The sequence below is a fragment of the Mustela nigripes genome, chromosome X (genome assembly GCF_022355385.1).
Source record: "Mustela nigripes isolate SB6536 chromosome X, MUSNIG.SB6536, whole genome shotgun sequence".
NCBI classification, from domain to species: Eukaryota; Metazoa; Chordata; class Mammalia; order Carnivora; family Mustelidae; genus Mustela; species Mustela nigripes.
The window spans coordinates 51,242,496-51,261,781 of NC_081575.1; the positions used below are offsets into that span (position 1 = coordinate 51,242,496).

At 36.7% G+C, this 19,286-nt stretch overlaps 1 protein-coding gene across 1 annotated transcript in view; it reads right to left on the minus strand.

The window, feature by feature from the left end:
- DIAPH2 (diaphanous related formin 2) overlaps positions 1 to 19,286 on the minus strand; it is a 987,699-nt gene that overhangs the window by 919,633 nt on the left and 48,780 nt on the right. The window contains exons 2-3 of the mRNA XM_059385748.1: positions 18,480 to 18,512; positions 15,733 to 15,909 (exon numbers count right to left, since the gene is read on the minus strand). Coding sequence (XP_059241731.1) covers positions 15,733 to 15,909; positions 18,480 to 18,512 — 210 coding nt within the window. The remainder of the gene's footprint in view (positions 1 to 15,732; positions 15,910 to 18,479; positions 18,513 to 19,286) is intronic.

The window sequence follows — 19,286 nt, forward strand, 5'->3', positions numbered from 1 at the left end:
TAAGCTAATTTTTCTATATGTATGTTTTTCTTTATTTAAAATTTTGGGAAGTAGTTTCTTTTTCTTTTTTTTTGAAGATTTTTTTTATTTACAGAGATCACAAGTAGGCAGAGAGGCAAGCAGACAGAGAGGAAACAGGATCCATGCTGAACAGAGAGCCTGATGCGGGCGGGGCTCAAACCCAAGACACCGGGATCATGACCTGAGCCAAAAGCAGAGGCTTCAACCCACTGAGCCACCCAGGCACCCTGGTAAGTAGTTTCTTCTAAGAGATCAAAATAGACCCAAAATCAAGTGGGTGGCTCTATCCTATTCACCACTCTAACATACATACATATATTTTTTTTTATTTCTATTTACCCTCTTTGTTCTCACCCCCGTTTTGGGTTTCTTTTGATTTGGTTTGCGTACATTTTTCTGGGGTCCTTGCCACACTTTCCGTATTTTATTTTCTTGTTCATACATTCTTATCTAGATAAAATGACATGGCGGAAAAGCTCACCACATAAAAAAAAAAAAAAGAAGAGGCAGTACCAACGGTTAGTTAGGCACCTAATCAGTACAGACATTGGTAACATGTCAGATGGAGAGTTCAGAATGACAATTCACAAGGTGCTAGCTGGGCTTGAAAGAGGCATGGAGGATATTAGAGAAACCCTGTCTGGAAAAATAAAACCCCTTTCTGGAGAAATAAAAGAACTAAAATCTAACCAAGCTGAAATCAAAAAAGTTACTAATGAGGTGCAATCAAAAATGGAGTTTCTTACTGGTAAGAAAAAGGAAGCAGAAGACAATATTAGTGATATAGAAGACCAAATGACAGGGAATAAAGAAGCTGAGCAAAAGAGAGACAAACAACCAGTGGACCACAAGGGGAGAATTGGAGAGATAACTGATAATCCATAAGACGAAACATTATGAGATAACGGGGATTCCAGGAGAAGTAAAAGAGAGAGGGGGCAGAAGGTATACTGGAGCAAATTATAACAAACAATTTCTCTAATATGGCAATGGGAACAAGCATCAAAATACAGACGGCATAGAGAACCCCCCTCAAAATCAATAAAAATAAATCCACACCCCAGCATCTAATAGTAAAACTTCCTAGTCTTAGTGACAACGAGAAAATCCTGAAAGCAGTTCGGGACAAGAAGTCTGTAACATCCAATGGTAGAAATAAAGACTGGCATCAGACTTATCCAAAGAGATTTGGCAGGCCACAAAGAACTGGCATGACATATTGAGACACTAAATGTGAAACATATGCAGCCAAGAATATTAAATCCACCTAGGCTGTCATAGAAAATAAGAGAGATAAAAACCTTCCAGGACAAATAAAAATTAAAAGAACTTTCAAACACCAAACCAGCCATACAGAAAATATTTAAAGAGGTCCTCTAAGCAAAGAGAGAGCCTAGGAGGAGACGAGGAAAGGAACAGAGACAATATACAGTAACAGTCACCCTACAGGCAACACGGTGGCACTAAATTCATACCTTTTGATAGTTACCCTAAATGTAAATGGGCTAAAAGTCCCAATCAAAAGACACAGGGTATCAGAATGGATAAAATAACAAAACTTATCAATATGCTGTCTACAAGAAACTCATTTTATACCCAAAGACACCTCCAGATTTAAAGTGAGGGGGTGAAAAACAATTCAACATGCTAATGGACATCAAAAGAAACCGGGGGTGGCAATCCTTACCTCAGATCAATTAGATTTTAAGCAAAAGACTATAATAAGAGATGAAGAAGGACACTATATCATACTCAAAGGGTCTGTCCAACAAGAAGATCTAACAATTTTAAATGTCTATACTACTAATATTGGAGCAACCAAGTATATAAACAAATTAACTAACAAAATCAAAGAAACACATCAATAGTAATAAAATAATAGTAGAGGAGTTCAACACCAACCTCACTGAAATAGACAAATCCTCTAAGCAAAAGATCAACAAGAAAATAAAGGCTTTAAGTGACACACTAGACCAGATGGACATCACAGATATATTCAGAACATTCAATCCCAAAGCAACAGAATAGACATTCTTCTCTACGGCACATGGAACATTCTCCAGAACAGATCACATCCTGGGTCACAAATCAGATTTCAACCAGTACCAAAAGATTGGGATCATTCCCTGCATATTTTCAGACCACTATGCTCTGAATCTAGAACTCAATCACTAGAGGAAAACTGGAAGGAACTCAAATACATGGGGGCTAAAGGGCATCCTACTAAAGAATGAATGGGTCCACCAGAAAATTAAAGAAGAACTGTAAAAAATCATGGAAACCAATGATAATGAGAACACAACTGTTCAAAATCTGTGGACAGAGCAAAGGCAGTCCTGAGAGGAAAGTATATAGCCATACAAGCCTTTCCAAATGAACAAGAAAGGTCTCAAGTATGCAACCTAACCCTAAACCTAAAGGATCTGGAAAACAGCAAAGAAAACCTAAACCCAGCAAGAGAAAAGAAATCAGAACTATCAGAACACAAATCAATGAAATCAAAACCAAAAGAACAGTAGAACAAATCAACAAAACTAGGAGATAGTTCTTTCAAATAACTAATAAGATTGATAAAACCTGGCCAGACTTATCCAAAAGAGAAAGGACCCAAATAAATAAAATCATGAATGATAAAGGAGAGATCACAACCAACACCAAAGAAATACCAATAATTATAAGAACATATTATGAGCAACCATATGCCAGCAAATTTGACAATCTGGAAGAAATGGATGCATTCCTAGAGATAATAAAAACTGCCAAAACTGAATCAGGAAGAAACAGAAAACCTAAACAGACCCATAACCAGTAAGGAGATAGAAGCAGTCATCAAAGATATCCCAACAAACAACAGCCAAAAACCAGACGGCTTCCCAGGGAAATTCTACCAAACATCTAAAAAATTAATACCTGTTCTCCTGAAACTGTCCCAAAAAAATAGAAATGGAAGGAAAAATTCCAAAACTCATTTTATGAGGCCAGCATTAAGTTGATATCAAAACCAGACAAAGATCCCATCAAAAATGAGAAATCTAGACCAACATCCTTGATGAACACAGAGGTGAAAATTCTCATCAAAGTACTAGCCAATGGGATCCAACAGAACATTAAAAGTATTATTCGCCATGACATAGTGGGATTTATTCCAGGGCTGCAAGGTTGGTTCAACATCTGCAAATCAATCAATGTGATACAATACATTAATAAAAGAATAAGAACCATAAAATACTCTCAATAGATGCTGAAAAAGCATTTGACAAAGTACAGCATCCCTTCCTGATCAAAACTCTTTAAAAAGTGTAGGGAGAGAGGGTACATTCCTCAATATCATCAAAGCCATTTATGAAAAACCCACAGCGAATATCATCTCAATGGGGAAAAACTGAGAGCTTTTCCCCTAAGATCAGGAACATGGCAGCGATGTCCACTATCACCACTGCTATTCAACACAGTACTAGACGTCCTAGCCTCAGCAATCAGCCAAGAAAAAGAAATTAAAAGCATACAAGTCGGCAAAGAAGTCAAACGCTCACTCTGAAGATGATATCATACATTATGTGGAAAACCCAAATGACTCCACTCCAAAACTGCTAGAACTTGTACAGGAATTCAAGAAAGTGTCAGGATATAAAATCAATGCACAGAAATCAGCTGCATTTCTATACACCAACGGCACGACAGAAGAAAGAGAAATTAAGAAGTCCATCCCATTGACAATTGCACCCAAAATCATAAGAGGCCTAGGAACAAACCTAAGCAAAGAGGCAAAGGATCTATACTCAGAGAAATATAAAGTGCTCATGAAAGAAATTGAGGAAGACAAAAAGAAATGGAAAAACGTTCCATGCCCATGGATTGGAAGAACAAATATTGTGACAATGTCTTTATTACCTAAAGCAATCTACACATTTAATGCAATCCCAATCAAAACACCATCTTTTTTTTTTTCAAAGAAATGGAACAAATATCCCTATTATTTATATGGAACCAGAAAAGACCCCGAATAGTGAGAGGAATGTTGAAGAAGAAAGCCGAATTGGTGGCATCACAATTTCAGACTTCAAGCTCTATTACAAAGCTGTCATCATCAAGACAATATGGTACTGGCACAAAAACAAACACATAGATCAATGGAACAGAATAGAGAGCCCAGAAGTGGACCCTCCACTCTATGGACAACTAATCTTCAACAAAGGAGGAAAGAATGCCCAACGGCAAAGAGTCTCTTCAACAAATGGTGCTGGGAAAACTGGACAGCCACATGCAGAAAAATGAAACTGGACCATTTCCTTACACCACACATGAAAATAGACCCAAAATGGATGAAGGACCTCAATGTGAGAAAGGAATCCATCCAAATCCTTGAGGAGAACACAGGCAGCAACCTCTTTGACCTCAGCCGCAGCAACTTCTTCCTAGGAACATCGCCAAAGGCAACAGAAGCAAGGGCAAAAATGAACTATTGGGATTTCATCAAGATCAAAAGCTTTTGCACAGGGGCGCCTGGGTGGCTCAGTTGGTTGGACGACTGCCTTTGGCTCAGGTCATGATCCTGGAGTCCCGGGATCGAGTCCCACATCGGGCTCCCAGCTCCATGGGGAGTCTGCTTCTCCCTCTGACCTTCTCCTCACTCATGTTCTCTCTCACTGTCTCTCTCTCAAATAAATAAATAAAATCTTTAAAAAAAAAAAAAAAAGCTTTTGCACAGCAAAGAAAACAGTCAATAAAACCAAAAGACAACTGACGGGATGGGAGAAGATATTCACAGAAAACATATCAAATAAAGGGATAATATCCAAAATCTATAAAGAACTTGTCAAACTCAACACCCAAAGAACAAAGAATCCAATCAAGAAATGAGCAGAGGATATGAACAGACGTTTCTGCAAAGACATCCAGATGGCCAACAGACACGTGAAGAAATGCTCCACCATCACACTTGGCATCAGGGAAATATAAATCAAAACCACAATGAGACACCACCTCACACCAGCCAGAATGGCTAAAATTAATAAGTTAGGAAACGACAGATGCTGGTGAGGATGCGGAGAAAGGGGAACCCTTCTACACTGTTGGTGGGAATGCAAGCTTGTGCAACCACTCTGGAAAACAGCCTGGAGATTCCTCAAAAAGTTGAAAATAAAGCTACCCTCTGACCCAGCAATCACACTACTGAGTATTTACCCTAAATATACAAATGTGGGAATCTGAACAGGCATGTGCACCCGAATGTGTATAGCAGCAATGCCCACAATAGCCAAACTATGGAAAGAGCCTTAGATGTCCATCAATAGATAAATGGATAAAGAAAATGTGGTGTGTATATATACAATGGAATACTATGCAGTCATCAAAAAGACAAAATCTTCCATTTGCAATGACATGGATGGAACTAGAGGGTATTATGCTGAGCAAAGTAAGTCAATCAGAGAAAGACAATAACCATATTATGTCCTTGATATGAGGAATTGGAGAGGCAGAGTGGAGAATGTGGGGGTTACGGAAGGAAAAATTGAAACAAGATTGGATGCGGGGAGAGAGAAACCATAAGAAACTCTTAATCTCACAAAACAAACTGAGGGTTGCCAAGGGGAAGAGGAGTATGGGGAGGGTGGTAGCATTGGTAGCATTATGGATATGCATATAGGGTATGTAATATGGTGAGTGCTGTGAACTGTGTAAGCCTAATAATGATTCACAGACCTGTACTCCTGGGGCAAATAATACATTATATGTTAGTAAAAATAATAGAAAAAATTTTTAAATAAAAAAAAAAATAAAATTTTAAGTCATTTTAAAATCTTGTTCATGTTTTTCTCATTCTTTATTATGTCTGTATTTTACAACAGACATAGTACATACGTATATGCATAAAATTTTTAAATAAAATACATTGGGGTTACTTGCTCAAACACACACTATTTTTTCTAACAAGATAATAAATCAAGAAGTTGAGAGACTATTAGTGCAGAGCTTGACAAACTTTCTACATAGGACCAGATAGTAAATGTTTTAGGCTTTGTGGGTCACAGGGACTTTATCACCATTATTCAACCTGCAGTTGTAACACAAAAGGAGCCACAAATGATATATAAACAAATGGCTATGGCTGCATTCAAAAATACTTATAAACACTGAATTTCATATATTTTTCATGTGTCCTGAAAGACTTCTTTTGATTTTTTTCCAGCAATTTAAAAAATGTAAGGTTAAAACATTTTTTCAAATTATTCTTACTTTTTGAGCCATAAAAAATAAAATCCTAGAGGCAAAGATAGTGTATTTGTCATCTTTATGTTCCCCTGGACCTAACGAAGAAACTGGCATTCAACAGAGAGATGTCAAATAAACTTTTCCATTTTCTTTTATTTTTCTTTAAGATTTTATTTATTTATCAGAGAGAAAAGAGAGAGAGAGAGTATACACAAGCAGGCAGAGGCTGAGAGAGAAGCAGGCTCCCTGCTGAGCAAGAAGCAGGATGCGGGACTCGATTCCAGGATGCTGGGATCATGACCTGAGCTGAAGGCAGCAGCCTAACCAACTGAGCCACCCAGGCATCATTATGTCCTACTATATCACGCCTATCAGAACATAAGCTTCTTTTTTTTAATATTTTATTTATTTATTTGACAGAGAGATAACAAGTAGGCAGAGAGACAGGCAGAGAGAGAGGGGGAAGCAGGCTTCCTGCCGAGCAGAGAGCCCAATATGGGGCTTGATCCCAGGACCCTGAGGTCATGACCTGAGCCGAAGGCAGAGGCTTAACCCACTGAGCCACCCAGGTGCCCCAGAACATAAGCTTCTTGACAGCAGGAGATTCCCTTGAGCTCTTCTCTGCTCTTTTTTCCTCAGAGCTTAGAACAGTACCTGGCATACAGAAGGCACTCAATCTTGATAAACTTAATTGTTTAAGCTCTGAGAATTCGTTAATGCCAAAAAATACTGAAAATTCGTTAAGTGACATGGGGTTTCATAGTATATTCGGGTCTTTCCTGTTTCCTCCCTGAGCTCCTGCACTGGGTTAAGCACCCACAGTAGCCTATTCACAGGTATCCTACTACTATTGAAACCAGGTTTGTACATTCTTCTCTCCTTGACCAAACTCTGAGTTCTATGATGACAGTGGAGGTATTGCATTCATCTTTGTACCTCCAACATACAGCCATACAGCAACCTGGAATACTGCACATATTTAAAAAAAAAAAAAAAAAAAAAACAGTTGTGTAGGCGCCTGGCTGGCTCAGTTGGTTGTGTCTGCCTTCAGCTCACATCATGATCCCAGGTTTCGGGGATCAAGGCCCCATCGGACTCCCTGCTCAGCTGGGAGTCTGCTTCTTCCTCTCCTTCTGTCCCTCCCCCAACTCATGTTCTCTCTCCTGTTCAGTCTCTCTCTCTCAAATAAATAAATAAAATCCTTCCCAAAAAAACTGCTATGGAAATACATTCATAGCAATGAATGTATAAAAAATATATTTTGGAAAGCAATTCTATGTACAAACCAAGAACAGAGGCAGTAAATTGTTAAGTTTACCAGCTACAACCAGGTAAATTTGAAAAACCTAGTTCCTTTAATTCTTCTTGCAAACATTGGTGAAAATTTTATTTGTTAAGTGAATTTAAAAGTGACTCATATTTAGTTACCTTTTTTAAAGAAGATTTTATTTGTTTATAAATAAAGAGTAGGGGGATAGACAGAGGGAAAAGGGGAGAGAGAGAATCTCAAGCAAACCTTGCGCTGAGCACGGAGCCTGATGCAGGGCTCAATCTCAAGCCTGAGATCATTCATGTCCTGATCCGAAATCAAGAGTCGGACACTTAACTTACTGAGCCACCCAAGCACCCCTCAGTTACCTTTTAGACCTATTTACTCGGTAGGTTTTGCTCCTCTTACAAGCTATTCTTAGAATCTATGTAATCTATGTATCTCAGTCTAATAATGTACAGTAAAGACACTGGAAATGTAAAGGTAACCAATGGAAATTATGTGATCTAGACAATTTCTAAGGCTGTAATAATTTCTGACTATTTCTGTGGCTTATAATAAATTTTAAGATTTATTTTACCTATATTTTATGTTAATTTAACTATCAATTCAAATTACTAATGATGACAGCAGTAAAAGGTTCTCATACAAGCTAACCAACTCCTAAAACACCAATGTTGTATAAAAAAGAAACCCAGGAGTGAGTCAGGGGAGAGAAGTATATCTGGGTTAAAGTGTAACACCTGGGGTCCAAAGTCACAAATTCTCTCTAAATTGGTGAAAGCCAAAAGAGAGAGAACACAAAAACTAAAAAGCTTTGGGATTATTTATGGCAGTCCTAGCAGACAGAACATGGGCTAGATAATTTAGTATTTATTGCATATAGCTATACTGTCATTAAAATAAGCCCCAAATGCAAAATACATTAATATAAATTGCTGAATAGAAACAAAGTGCAAAACATATTTACACATGGAATCATATATTAAAATGAGGTTGAAATGAAATATACTTACAAATTAATCAAAATATCATCACTAGCCTCATGTTTTGCATATGACAAAAACTATTTAACTGCCTATGTTAGAACATATCTATACAAATCCAATGTCACCAATGTAAGCTGGATCTCCACTCAACAGATCTTTCTGATAGCTAACATAAGAAATCAAATTTCAGGGCACCTGGTGGCTCAGCAGTTTAAGCCCCTGCCTTTGGTTCAGGTCATGGTCTCAGGGTCCTGGGATCAAGCCCCAAGCCCCAAATCAGGCTCTCTGCTCAGCAGGGAGCCTACTTCTCCCTCCCTCTCTGCCTGCCTCTCTACTTGTAATCTCTACTTGTCAAATAAATAAATAAAATCATTTTTAAATAAAAGAAAGAAATCAATTCCAACTTGAGTACGCAAGAAGTCTCTATTTTTTAAGCTTAAAATGGAAACCCTCTCTCTCTAGTCCCCAAGAAAGAACAACTGCATACAAAAAAGTAATAATACTCAAAAGGAAACACAAGTGTCCAGACATTATCTCTCTACTTGTTCTAGCTGTATTAATTCAGTTCATATAAAAACAAATTATCACTACTAAATATTTAATAGTCCTTAGGCAGTATACTCAAGTGTGCAAAAACCAGTTCAGTTATTCTCAAAGACCATGAAACTCAAAGGCCATGTAAGCTCAAAGGTCATGAAACTTACAATATTGAATAACTATCCAATTATACCAATATCAATTTACTTATAAAGTGGAGGAGATATTTCACCAATCTAATTAGAAGCAATACTAACTGCATCTCATTAACATGAGAAACGGTACAAATAGAATCTCATTCAAATTTGAATTTTTGGTTAAAGATGATATGTAATACTACAGTCACCTTTTAGTAGTAAGTACAGACTATAGTAACTACAGTTATTACAATCACCTTTTATAGTTAAAAAAAAAATGTAAAAGCAGTATTGCTGTTTTGGTCCTACTACCTTTACCCACTTGAGAAACATTTGAAAACATGACTCTGGGGAGGAGGGGCACAAGAATCTTAAAGAGCAAGTATCATTTATTCCTGCTGCTAATTATAAAATTCATATAAAAGCAAGTTGTTTTTCATTCTTGAAAGTTTTAATAGAAAGTCTTCCTTAGGGGCACCTGGGTGGCTCAGTGGGTTAAGCCGTTGCCTTCGGCTCAGGTCATGATCTCAGGGTCCTGGGATCAAGTCCCGCATCGGGCACTCTGCTCAGCAGGGAGCCTGCTTCCCTCTCTCTCTCTGCCTGCTTCTCTGCCTACTTGTGATTTCTCTCTGTCAAATAGATAAATAAAATCTTTAAAAAAAAAAAGAAAGTCTTCCTTATTTTCAATTAATACTCGGTGACTATATGTAAAAAAATTCAGTCTTAGAAACTACTGAAGACATGCTGCTATATAAAGAGAATGTGCTTCATTAAAGAATCATCTATAACTTTCAAATTTGGAGCTTTAAAATCTGTCAGCAATAGCCATTGATACATTGTGCAAAAGATCTGTCTAAAATTGTTTTACTAAATAACTACAATTTGAAAAGTCAAATACCAATGCAGAAAATATAAGTCAGAATCAATAGAACATTACTAATTTACAAATACACTAGTAAAGGAAACCTAACCACTCAAATTTTTCAGTTAACTGGTTGCATGATTTTACTTAGCAATGGTCAAGTGATTTTTAAAATAAGTTATTAATAATGAAATAAAAGCTATAGTAATCAGAGTTAATACTTAAAAAATTATGTCTAGGGGTGCCTGGGTGGCTCAATGGGTTAAATCCTCTGCCTTCCACTTAGGTCGTGATCCCAGGGTCCCGGGATCGAGACCCACACTGGGCTCTCTGCTCTGCGGGGAGCCTGCTTCCTCCTCTCTCCTTGCCTGCCTCTCTGCCTATTTGTGATCTCTGTCAAATAAATGAATAAAATATTTTTAAAAAATAAAAAACTGTGTCTATACTGGGGCACCTGGGTGGCTCAGTGGGTTAAGCCTCTGCCTTCGGCTCAGGTCATGAAGTCAGAGTCCTGAGATTGAGCCCCGCATTGGGCTCTCTGCTCAGCGGGGAGCCTGCTTCCCCCTCTCTCTCTGCCTGCCTCTCTGCCTACTTATGATCTCTCTCTCTCTCTCTGTCATATAAATAAAATCTTTAAAAAAAAATTATGTCTAATGCTAATTTCATATTTAACCCAAAATCCCCTAGTATCTATAAGCCTGTACACTGAGAACTCCTGTTGATAAGATATGATCCTCAAGCATAGCAAGAGTTTCAATTATCAGAGGAAGATAGGATTATATTTGAATACTGCCTTTGATCATTTAAGCTTTTCACCAAAAGTCCTACCAAAATATATCATTACCCAGAAATTCCAAATAATAAATTTTATTAGCAGTTTTAAAGTAACTTATTTCTGGTCAAGCATCTCATATAAATTACTGTGTATAACGTTGTGCTATTTTGTACAATTATTTAGAATTTTTTACACCTCAGTATGTATCCTAAAACACATACTGAGTGTTTAGGTCAAATGGCCTAAATTTTGTTTGTAGTTCACTAAAGTGAAAAAAAGCCAATCAACAGAACTAGCACAATAAAAGATGATAATCATGAAAAACAAGAGTATCCTACATAGTGGCCATCAAATAGAACCCAAACATCTATTACTTTATTTTTACAAGGAAGGACACCTAGGAAGAGTGAAATAAAAGAACTTTGACGCTGGGAAGTCTACTTGTGTTTTAGAAACAGATCCACCTAAGTGTCTTCTCCCTATCGATTTAGATAATGGCATTTTAACAGTTTTCCATTATAAATTTTCAGTCTCTTTCAACTGATGCTTTGTAAAAAGAGATTACAGACAACTTTACATCATCAGTAGGAAATAATCCATCCCAAACTGGCTTTGCCTACTAACCAATATACTTTTGAATTGCCTTCTATTTCCAGAGTATGTATGCAAGGAAAATGTATTAACTTATATTTAGCTTAAACGAAACATTATTAAAGACAGATGCTACAAGGCGCATTTGCATGGCTCAGGCTGATTAAGCATATTCCTTCAGCTCAGGTCATGATCCTAGGGTCCTGGGACCAAGCACTGTGTCAGGCTCCCTGCTCAGAGCTTGTTTCTCCCTCTTCCTTTGCGATTCCTCCTGCTTGTGCTCTCTCCCTCTCTCAAATAAATAAATAAAATCTTTAAAAAAAAAAAAAGACAGATGCTACAAAAAGGCCATTTTTTTTTACATTTTTATGTATCTAAATTTATGTTCCAGCTCACCCACTTACTAGCTAAGACAAGTTACAGAACCAATTTCTTCACTCTCTCTTAGCTTCAATTTCCTCATCTAAAAATGGAGTAAAACTATGTCACCTACTTTGTGGCATTTTCATAAGGATCAACTGAAATAATACGTATAAACTATTTAGTTACAAGCCTGGCTAATAAGTGCACAGTAAATGAAAGCTATGATAATTCATAAAATAACTTCTTCACTGTAAGCTAATTACAGTCAAACTGAAGAGAACATAGAAAACACATAATGTCCAATGTACAAGTACACTTCTCTCAAAGAGAGATAATCTTTAAAATATATTTATTGATTTTTTTGGTTACTTTTAATCAAACCATATTTACCTAACTTCCTACTCTGAAATTTCCAATGGAAAGAAAAATTGCCAATAGAGAAAATGTGGCTCTCAATTGTACCTTTCTTTAAATCACATTGATGAACCCACAAGCAAATCTTTGTTAAAAACATCACTCATCGTGAATGGAACTAGAGGGTATCATGCTTAGCGAAAATAAGTCAAGCGGAGAAAGACAACTATCATATGATCTCCCTGATATGAGGAAGTGGAGATGCAACATGGGGGGTTAAGTGGGTAGGAGAAGAATAAATATACAAGATGGGATTGGGAGGGAGACAAACCATAAGTGACTCTTAATCTCACAAAACAAACTGAGGGTTGTTGGGGGGAGGGGGGTTGGGAGAAGGGGGGTGAGGTTATGGACACTGAGAAGGGTATGTGCTATGGTGAGTGCTGTGAAGTGTGTAAACCTGGCGATTCACAGACCTGTACCCCTGGGGATAAAAATATATTATATGTTTAAAAAAATTTTTTTTAATTATATTTAAAAACTCATTTAATAGTGGTAATATTCTCATTAAACATTAGAATATTCAAGTCACAAAACAGAAATGTTATAAAAAGTTTTTAAAACACTGTCAACACTGTACACAAAAACTTACAAACTAGTAAGAATCATTTTTGCCTAAGGCTACAAGTATGATAAAGGCAGGTGCATGTCTGAAACAGAGTGAGCCAGTGGGAAGAGTAGCATAGGAAGTTATCAAAGGAGGGAAGGTGAGGATCAGATCATATAGGGCCTTATAAGACATTTAAGTGTACTGACTTTTGTATACCAAGTGAAATGGGAGCCATGGAGAGACCTGATGAGCCAACTGATAGAATACTCTTCAGGATTTAAATGGATAATATTTCTGTATTGAAAATATCCTGTAGAGGGTCATGGTGAAACATGGAGACCAATTAAAAGTTGTAGTAGTCCTATAGTCCTACCACTACTATGGCAGCCCAGGTAAGATTTCAATTAGTGTGGGGTCAGTAAAGGTGATAAGAAATGGTCAGCTATTCCAAGTACCGTACTTTGAATGAAGAGTTAATGGGTTACGAAATGAATTAAAGGTAAGGAAAAAAATAGTAAAAGACAATTCAAACGATTTTGGCCTTAGTAACTAGGTAAACAGATATACCACCAGCTAAGAAGGGGAAGACACTGGGAGGAGCAGGTTTGGAGTAGAATATCAGCAGTTCAGTTTTGAATATATTACTTTGGAGAACTCTACTGATCATCCAAGGTGAAACACTGATTTTGAAGTTGATATATGTCTAGAGTATAGACATGAGGACTAAGCTGGAGGTAAATTTGAGAACTGTGAGCACACAAATGGGATTTAAAAGCTCAGTATTGGTTGTTAATTACCAAAGAAGATAATATGAAGAGGAAAAGATGTCCTAGGCCTCTACTTTAAAGGCTTGTCCTAGGCCTCTACTTTAAAGGCTGAGAACATGAAAAGGAATCAGCAAAGAATACTGAAAAGAAGCTGCCAAAAAAGCAGAAGGAAAACCAAATCAATGTTGGGGGTATGGAAGGGAGGAAGCATTTCAAATTGGAGAGAATGATCAACTGTATCAAATGCTCCTGCAAGGTCAATTAAGATGTTTTATCTCTATTGTAAGGCTGTCACTGATGTTTTCTATTCTTTTCCCAATCCCAGTGAGTATCCTTATGATATGATCCTTGCTTTAAATTCTCCATCAGGCATGTTATTTACATCTTTTTCACTTAGATTTATAGCCAAGGCCTTAGCTTGTTCTTTCATTTGGCATAAATTCCTTCACCTTTGCATTTTCTCTAAGTGTCTTTCCCTGTGTTAGAAAATCCAGTTATGTTTCCTGCTTCCTGCAAGTAATGTCCTTATGAAGAAGAGGTCATGTACTGCCCAAGGCCTGGAGCTTCAGGGAGTGTCTCTGGTGTTTGCTGCATGTACTCTGCTGTTGCTATGGGGTGCTATATCCTTTAGACCAGTACTCTGCAGAGGCCCTCCTTACCTGCTGTGGCCAGTGTTTGGTCCCTGAGCTGAATGTGGTGAGTTTACCAGGTATACTCTGGTCTCCTTACAGAACAAGTCCTATCTCCATCTCCACTGGAACTCCCTTCAAAACTCTCTGGTCAGGAGATGTGGTGAAGTCAGAGCTTTATGCTGGTCTTCTGAAGGTTAGGCCCACTTGTGCTGGTCCTGAAGCAGGCCTGAGAAGGGTACCTCCAGTGAAGCACAGGGGGTGGGGCTTGGTGTAAGCAAATTATGCAGGCAGTGTTGCTGCTGGGCTGCTTCAAGCAGCTGGCTCACAGTTTATGTTGTTATGTGTGGGGGAGGGGAAGGGCTCCAGCCAACTCCTTTGTTCCCAGAGAGGTATCTCAGTGAATGCTGCCTCTCAGGGGAAAGCTCAGAGGATAGCAAATAATTCCCATTCATTCCAGATGCTCTTCATATTGCTTTTACCAAGCAATCTGTCCTTGGGTTGCTGCCTGCCTTCTCTCCAGGAGCAGGGTGGTGCCCTCAGGGCTCTATCCCAGCCAATCTTGCTGACGTTCAAAATTTCAGGCTTTAAACCCTACTGGTTTCAAGAACTCATGAAACTCTGCCCTTCTTGTTTTCCAAAGCCAAGGGCTTTGGTGAAACAATCTCCATGTACACCCCCCCCCCATGTGCTTCTCTGTCTCTCTCTGTCTCTCTCTAGCCCTTCTCCAGACCAGAGCTCCCTCCCCTCCTCAGTAGCTTTGATCCATTCTTCCCTTAAACCACATCTCTGCACTTCCTACCTTCTTTGATGTGGTCTCTTCTCTCCCTTCATTTGTAGAGTTTATTCTTTCAGTCTCCCGGTTGATTTCTGAGGTATTTAGACTGATTTGATAGCTATCTACCTGTGTTCACGAGATGAGTTGAGCCTAGTGTCTTCCTACTCTACTGCCATCCTCCTCCTTCTCTGAGGCACTGTTTCTCCTCTATGTTTTCCATTGTTGTTGTTGTTGTTGTTTTAAGATTTTATTTATTTACTTGACAGAGATCACAAGTAGACAGAGAGGCAGGCAGAGAGGGAGAGAGAGAGAGGGAAGCAGGCACCACGCTGAGCAGAGAGCCCGATGCAAAACTCGATCCCAGGACCTTGAGATCATGACCTGAGCCAAAGGCAGCAGCTTAACCCACTAGGCCACCCAGGTGCCCTCCATTGTTGTTTTACCCTCCATCTTCCCCACTCTATTTCATATACCTAACAAGATACCTTGTGTTGTTTCCAGCAAAGTATAATTTGGCCTGTTTTACTTTACAGAAACAGAAACACAAATCAGTTAATTAAAAAACTGGATTCAATGTGCCTGAGACTACAAAATACTAGAGAACACAAATAAAAAAGAGAGGCCCTGCTTTCTGGAGCTCACTGTAGAAGTAATAAGTGAGGATGTTTTAGTTCAAAAACACAGATACTTCTGAAAATAGTTCTGTGTTATCAACAGGTTTCTGGTCTCTATTTTACATTACAAACACAATCCATACAAACATACCTACTTGAAACACCATGCTATCTTGGACACACAAATTTTAAAATCACAACAAAAACAGGGGTCTAACTTACCATCATTTTTTCAAAGAGATCCAGTACTTCCTTTTCTGACAAATTCAAAGATCGTTCATCATACAATGGCTGAGCTGCTGGAAACTCACTCATTGTAACTTGAGAATCAATAGGATGTTGAATAAGAGGTTTTTCTTTTTTGACAGTAGATTTTCTAAAACTTGTAATCCGGTCACGCTACAAAGAAAAACATAAGAAACTCTAAGAAAGAAACCCAGAATCACAAATACAAAGTACTGAAACATCAAAATAGCACTTAATACAAGAAACATCAAAATAGCACTTAGTATAATATGTATCATTAGTGTCTTTTGACAAACTCTTAAGCAACAAGCTCCAGTTAGAGATTGTACAATTTTGAAAATTTGTAGTAGTTCTTCAGTCTCAGAAGTCTGAGGTGTGAAAAGCATTTCTCAAAAGTAAACCTTAGTCCCTTATTTCTGTTTCACACAGTAAGTAGGTTAAAAAAGAAAAAAAATTCTGCATTAAGGTCACGTGGTTGTTTAGGGGAGAATATAGCTTTGAACTATGAGAAATAAAGAAAGGAAATATAAAGAGCCCCAATGTTCAATTCTAAGAGGTAAATTACAACATTTCTCTCTTCGAAGTGCCAAAAATTGTGACAAGTATCTATGGATACTTTGTCAGCATAGCGGTTGGGTGTAATAGTTAAGGACTTAGATTCTGAAGCCAGACTGGGTTTGAATGTGCCCTTTACTAACTGAGGAACCCTGTGTAAATTATGTTTCCTAATCTCTAAAATATGTGTAACAAGTGGCATCTGGGTGGTTCTTTCAGGTAAGTGTCTGACTTCATTTCGGCTCAGGTCATCATCTAGTAGGGATCATGAGATCAAGCCCCACCCACAGAGGGCTCTATGCGCAGTGGGGAATCTGCTTGAGATTTTCTCTTTCTCTAAAATAAATACATAAAGTCTTTAAAATACAGATAACAAGTACCTATACCACAGTTATACTGAGATTAAAATAAGTTGATATGTTTAATGTACTTCTCTATTTATTATAATTGTTGCTGTTACTATGACTGCCCTTTTTTTCCCTGAAAATAGAGAATAACAAGACATCACCTTTTCTATTTAATGGCAATGTTAATGCATACAGAATTATCTTATTCCTACAACTACTATTATGAAGAACTTCAGGATATTGACTCTGAAACTTTGGTTCCATGCACAATCTCTAATAATTAGCTTGCTATTTCACATAAAGTATATTAATGAGTCTAGGTACATATGAACATCCCAATCTGTTTTAAACCACAAAACACTAGACCTCAAAAATTAGTAATGTCCATAAAACTGAACGCAACTCAGTTTTATTCTGGTTTCTGTTAGAAAGCACATGCATACCATCAACTCATGTTAAATAAGCACACATGTTAGATGTGAGAACAGTATATCTTCCTGCCATGTTACTGAGTCCTTATAAATTATTTCAAATATTACAATTATTACAAACTGCATCACAGAAGTTATTACAACTACTTAATTTTCTGTTGACTCCCCCCATAAAAAGAATACACTTTTAATTTTGATTCCAGGAACCCTTTTTTTTTTTTTTAATTAAAAGCTGTATTTTTAAAGAAATATGAGCAGTTTTATGCAGCTTATTTAGGATTACAAAAATGATTTCAGTACATGGTTTCATACAACGAGATTCTATAAATCATAGTGTTTTAGAGCTGGGAAAAAATTTGAAAAATCATCTAGACCCTCTCATTTCACAGAAAAAGTGACTCACTAAATTTGTAAGTCCTGGTTCCAATCCCAATGTTCACATTAAGATTTATTTCTTCAAATTATCCTGAACTATATTCTAATTTTCTTTTAACTCTTAGAGGAAAATAAAGTTGGTTTAGGTATGTATTACATTTTCAAACAACTCTATTAAGTAATCCCAAATAAGCTTGAGAGGTGAGTACATATTCAACAGTCAAATTTCACTAAAAAAATACGGTGGACATAAAAGCATTTAAATATGTAATTTACCATTAAATCAATGTTTTTATGTTCCTGTTACTTCATGTCACTTTTGTAGTGCTGAGTAGCATTATTTACATATATACTTGATCTTCTATTATGCCCTTCATTTCTATCTAGATAATACTGCTTTCGGCTATACTCTAATAAGAAAACAAAGTTAAGCTACACAATTTTATCTTCTTGAATCACTAATGTTTTACATTATTTGTAATTTCACAAAGAAAAAAAATGGACATTGCTTAAAATACTGTATTTTAACAGTTTAGCTATAAAAGGGCACACTTAAAAGTTAAGCCCATAACTTTTAATAAGATTTACTATGATAGCCTTAGCTCAAAATATTTAAGAATTTTAAATTTAACAGCATATATCTGACACGATTAACTTACTTTCCTTTCTACATTAATTTTCCCCAATATTGATATTAATCTTTTACTTATTCACAGTTTCCTTGGCTATCATAGGAGAAAAACGTCTGTATTTTCCAGAGTTAGATTTATATACAGACAAAAAAATTCTGGTTAAGGTATATAGTAGGATAAAATCAAAATTTTACTGAGTTCTCTGATAATTCTTTACTTTAAGATCCAAAAAAACAAAAGAATCTCTTAAGAAGTCTTCCATTCTACTGTACTTTTAAACATCTATATATATCTTACATACATGAATGCTTTAATGTCCACCCACTTTAGTTAAAAAAGGCAACATGCACAAGTAACATAACATGCTACTAAGACCACCTTACCACATCATCTGCCAAAGTTTTTATTTGAATGTTCTATTAAAACCAAAAGGGAAAAAAAAAAAAAAAACCTGTCAGATAAGAGAATTCATAGATCAAACAAATTAATAATTGAATGATACCCCATTGATTTTATTAATTATAACTAATCAAAAAGAACTAGCAACTTTGAATATATAACCAAATACATTTTTTACAAAAGGAAAAAAAAACACTCTTTAAGGATTAAAAATGAAGATTTGGATGGGGGTGTGTACTTGTTTTTAAAGATGACTTGCAGAGTTCCAAAGTCAGATCTGGATCAGACATCATTACCATAGTGCTCAAACATGATAAAAGAAATTGCAAAGTGTTAAGTCCTTTCAAGTATTTTCAAAGTTTTAGAATGAATCATATATATGAAATAAATAAATTTTTAAAAATGGAAAAAATGTCACATTTAATATAAATGAAATAAATGAAACAGCTGTGTCTAAAATCCAGTTACATCTGATAATTAAAGGACATCTTCAAAATATACTAGAGAAAACTGAATTAACAGATTCTGTTAATCTATGTCCATTTCTCAAAAATTCCAAAATATGTTTTTTCCATGTGGTTTTCTACTTCTGCTGAAAAGCACTTAAAATGGTATATCCTAGTTAGTAAAAGAAAGTGGCTAATAAAAGCTACCATACAACAAAATGGGCACCACTATTTGAAGAATTAGGGTACAGCAATGCTAAAGTAATAAAGCAGTATTACAGTAAAGTAAACAAAGTAATAATAATTTAGTAATCTTCCATGATTGAGAAGGTAATTCAAGATCTT